Below are 5,143 nucleotides of genomic sequence, written 5' to 3'. Positions count from 1 at the left end.
TATTTTTAATCTTTTTATGTACTTCTTTTTACATCTCACCTTGTACTTTTATATATATTTTTATTTTATTTTGTAAACTTTCACTTCCGATTTTTAAATTACCTTATTTGACTTTATATTATTCATGTTACTCCTGTTATTTTTACTGTTACTATTATCAGTGTAGATAATTGATTATTTTCACGATATATAAATACTACAGTTGTTACCATTGTTTAATTATTTTTCTTACTTATTTCTTTGTATTTTTTTTTTGTTAGTACTACTCTTTATTTACTTTTACATATTATTAGTTACTTCTTTTCCTATATTGTATTAACTACCCTACTATATTTTCTTCAGTATAATCTCGTATTATTAGTAACGATATGTATCATTCTAATTTTATGTAGTAATTCTTAAATTAAAATAAAAAACATTTTGCACAGGTCAGGTACCGTACCTTGGGGCTACTTGGGTTTTTATCACCCAAACTGAAAAAAAAATAGTTAGAAGGTGGTAAAAATTGTTTGAGGACAATATGGATGCTTGATTGAGAATCATGAACCCACGTTTAAATTGAATAATAGCCTTCGAAATTATGTGTATAATTAAAATACCGATCGCCGATCTTTAAACTGTTCAAGAGGAAATAGTCTTATCTATACAATAATAGAAATTGACTTTAATTTGGTTAAACCAGTGGTTCCCAACATATAGATGTCTGCGGACCACTAAACCACAAAGTGCGACCTACCCCCACTCCTTATTTGAAGATTAGCGAATGCATTTTGTTACTTTAAATGCGCATTTACCAGATTATATGTTTCAGCTATCTCAATTATTGTAGGTGAAATAATCCATTAAATAGTACCAAAAATAAATCCTCGCAAAAATATGTATTGCCGCAATGTACCGCGGCCCTCTCCTAGAGTCTTGCAGTCCACTTAGGTTTAGAACCCACTAGTGTTAGAATTTATTTTCTGGCATAACAAACGATTCCATAACAATATTATTACAAAAATGATTATGATTAAGCGATATTTTTCTAAATGGCCAACAGTTTCTAGGTTTATTGACAGTTATGGTTATTGATTTGTAACAACCTGGAATATAAAAAATCGAACGGGTAGTTTTTAATTAAATCTTTAGCTTAATAATATAGTAGAAGCAATAAGAGGCTTAAGAGTAACGTTATTGGGGGTTCAAGTAATCTCATGTTGCTTAAATTAATAATCAAATTCAATCAAAAAAATGTTTTTTACACATAAATAAATATGATTTAAGATAAGTTCAAAGACATGAATTCTATAGCACGTCGTCCTTTTGTTTTAGTTTGAAAATACCAGTACCGTACTCATTTTTATTGGAGACTTTTGAAATAGAGTTATGATTGATTAAAAAAAGAAAAAAGATTAATACTAAAGTAACATTAACACACTCCAAGAAATGGACACTAATAGTTTTTTTTTTAATTTAAGACCGATGGAAATTGATAATTATTATCAGTTAATTATTATTGACATGTATAGTCCATACATCGATTAAACAACAGCACATGAACTGCGGGTTGGGTTGTTTCAAGGGAATAAACGAACAAACAACACTTTTGCATCCAGCTTGGTCCAATATGTTTCGTATATGTATTGGGCGAATAGTATGGTAGTTATAACATTGGAAACGATTTTCAAATGTTTATATCTAAAATATATTGAATACAAATATTGCAAATGTACATACAGGTTGAACGAACATTAGTGCAAAGGCCCGGAGAAAAGAAAAGCCAATTATTTTATCCCAACCTTTAATAACTTAAATATGTATAATTACTAGTCTAATTCGATGATTCTTCCAAGTATAGTTAATGAGTATAAAAAAAATGGCGGCTTTTTAAAAATGTTTAAAAAAGTAATTTTTCATTCGGAGCTCCTAATTAACACTGCCACACTGCCTACAATACTATAAAACTTTTAGAATTTTGTATATTTTCTAAAATATGAACCCAAGAAGAGCTATTTACGTTGAATAGTTCCCGAGATATACTTTCATAAAAATCAACATTTCATATAAAATGTACTGAAAAATCAGTAGTTAAGTTGGGATTTATTTTGGGAAATCTATATCTTAAGAACCATTAGATGTATCAAACCTCAGATTAACCATAGTTCGAAGTTCTAAAAAGTAGTTTATTACTTTTATCTTTGTAGGAACAGAAGTTTTCATAATATTTGCTATAATAAATTGATTTCTAGTTGTTTCGACAAAGTTTCATACGCAAAATTCACATTCATATGCAAGAATAGAAAAACTACTATAAATTATAAAATACTTTATAATACTACTCCATAGCACATTAAACTAGCTTTAATCCGAGTGCTAATAGACATCTGTACGTCTAACGATTCCTGAGAAATTGATTTCCGAAAACAATATCTCGGAAACTATTAAACGTAAATAGCTCTTTTAGGGCTCATATTTTAGCAAATTTACTCCTCTTTAAATGATGTATTAGGTTTTTAGTGTTGTATATTTTGTGTATGGGGCTCCGAATAAAAAGTTATGCAACAACCACTACTTTGTATTCACCTAACTATACTTGGCAGACTCATAAATTTTAACTAGTAATTATATATAGTTTTCATCGAAGTAATTAAAAATTGAAGTGAAATAACTGACGGTTTTGTTCTCTTGGGCTCAGCGACTATTTATTCCTACCTGTAGCGCCTAGCAGAAGAGCATATAGGCACACCCTCTCAACACAACATCCATCTCTTGAACTTAATATTTATTTACTAAAATTTTCTTGCCTACCGAAACAGACTACAGGTGATCTAATAACTTATATATAACTAATGGCGTACTTACTGGAATGACACAAGCAGTAGACATGATGAAACCTGTCAACGCCCAAGCTATCGGTATTGAAAAACAAGAAGCGTATCTTAAGTAATTAGAAGCTGTTGCTGCGTAAAACAAACCATAACCCATTGTCTGAAATGTATAGTTTTTTTTATATACTTTCTCTTAACATTATTCAATCAAGCATTTTTTTATAAAAAAACTGAAACTAGAATATTTCTTTTTCTATTTTTTTATTTCTGATTAATTATTTTACATAGAATTAAAACAAATAAAGGCAGTGACATCAATTAATGATCTTACCAAAACAGCTAATAGCAAATAATCTTTTATTCCCTTTTTCGCCTGGGAAGGATACAAGACGAAAAAAAAGTGGGTACCAAATCCAAAAAGCCTTTAAAAGAAACAATATGAAATGATCACTTGTGTACAACAAAATTTAAATTTATCAAGATTAATTTGAAGTGATTACTTACACCGAAGTCATGAGATAAATGCAGTAATCATGCAGTATATCCCTTACATAATCCCTAGAAAATTATTTCAAGTGTAAACAATATCGTATTTGTCATACGATCTTAGATATATGTGTGATATACATAATGTTAATAATATACAAATTAAAAAAAAAGTATGATATTTCAATGGTGAGAACTTAGTCAATATTCAAAATCTTAAGCTACCGACTCAGCAACCTAGCTTGTAGGAATACAAGTTGGATGGTTGCCTTCACTCAGTCTCCAAACCAGACTGTCTCCCATCTACTCTAAATCAGTCCAAGCCAATATTTAGAAAAGGAGGTTACGTAAGTGGGAACGCCGATTTCAAGAAAACCTTTTTCAGTAACATAAGCTCGAAAAATATGCGACATAAACGTACAAATAGTTTTGGCCAAATTATCTGGATACGGAGAAAAAGATTTTTTATATAATTTTATCAATTTTATTATTTTCGTTTTCTCCCTTTGTTCTTTCTGGATTAAAAGGTTATTATATACCCGTCGATTATTTTTTTCTGTAGAATAAAAAAATATTAATGATTGTATCAATAATAATAATACCACATTTATTTGTTATAGGAACAACCCCCGTGTAAATAGAGTTAGCCAGTACAATTAGTACGGATACCAACAAAAATAATAATTCGAAAATAATTTACATAAGTTAATAATAAATTATAGAATAAAAACTGGTATGCAATTTACATTTCCATAATTCAAAATAATGTCACTCCAATTTTAACGTTATCAACGAACTATACATCATACTAAGAATCCTAGGATGATGGTCTTAAATTATAAAAATATTATGGTTCAGGTAAAGTAGGTTAATTTTTTTTTATTTAGAGTTCTACTACTGGGTAGTTTCTCTACATGGTGTATCATATCATTATATCATTATGATCAAATTTACTTGTTGTATTTTTTATACAGTTGTAAATATCAATAAATAAATAAATAAAAAAAATTTTTTTGATAAGAAATTAAGTCAGATTAGCGTTCTTTATTGTTTCCTTTTTTTGAAACTATTATTTCTTTTTTATAGAGCCATTAAATGGCAATAACCCGAATAGTAATAGTATTGATGCCTAGAGCAGATATTCCCTTTTTAATTGTTGCAGAAACGTGGGGTTTGGATAAAACCTTGAGGAATTTAAAACGTTTGAGTTAATGCCTAACATCGGAAGAAAAGTAAATCTTCCGAGAAATCAAGTTGGAAAATTACTAATTAACAAATATGTTGACATGAAAATATTAATCAGATTGGTGAAAAGGACAAACGCACTGCGTATGAGCCCACTAGTTAATACCTGCATGGAAGTTAAATCCAACAATATTTAACATAATTTATTTGTTCTTTTTAAACCTATTTATTCTTTTTTAACCTATTTATTGTTTTTAAGACTTATTTGTCCATTTAAGCTTATTTATTTATTATTCAGACTTTTTTCTTAACTTTATTAATTCGTTCATAATTATTTTATTTTTATAATGAGGTGTATATAGTTGACCGTAGATTAATGATTGGAGAAGTTTGTCGGGGGGTGCGGTCAGCAAAGAATAACATAAATAAACAAAACCATATTTTTAGTATAGGTATATAAGTTAATACTCACAATGTAATTCAGATGTAAGCCATTCACTATTTTTCATTGATTGTCATAATGTTTAATTTGTAGATTCAATTTATTTATTTAGTTTTTCAGGTTTTTTAGACACTACTTGCATATCTTTTATTATACATATCTTCTTACCTACATGATATTATATTTCATCTGTCACTGTTTTCAATTTACTACCATACAA

At 28.5% G+C, this 5,143-nt stretch overlaps 1 protein-coding gene across 1 annotated transcript; it reads right to left on the bottom strand.

The window, feature by feature from the left end:
* Window positions 1-2,378: 2,378 nt before the first annotated feature.
* On the bottom strand, window positions 2,379-3,368 carry LOC106692023 (uncharacterized; the record flags this gene model as incomplete). Its single annotated transcript, XM_067049790.1, is given in 3 exon segments — window positions 2,379-2,970; window positions 3,142-3,232; window positions 3,315-3,368. Coding segments are annotated over 3 exon segments (316 nt in total), but the record flags the coding sequence as incomplete, so codon positions are not given.
* Between the last annotated feature and the right edge of the window lie 1,775 nt (window positions 3,369-5,143).

This window comes from Halyomorpha halys, unplaced genomic scaffold (genome assembly GCF_000696795.3).
Source record: "Halyomorpha halys isolate HHAL.00 unplaced genomic scaffold, Hhal_1.1 Scaffold7334.1, whole genome shotgun sequence".
NCBI lineage: Eukaryota > Metazoa > Arthropoda > Insecta > Hemiptera > Pentatomidae > Halyomorpha > Halyomorpha halys.
Note: the sequence above shows the minus strand (reverse complement) of the source record. Positions and strands in the feature narration are given on the sequence as shown.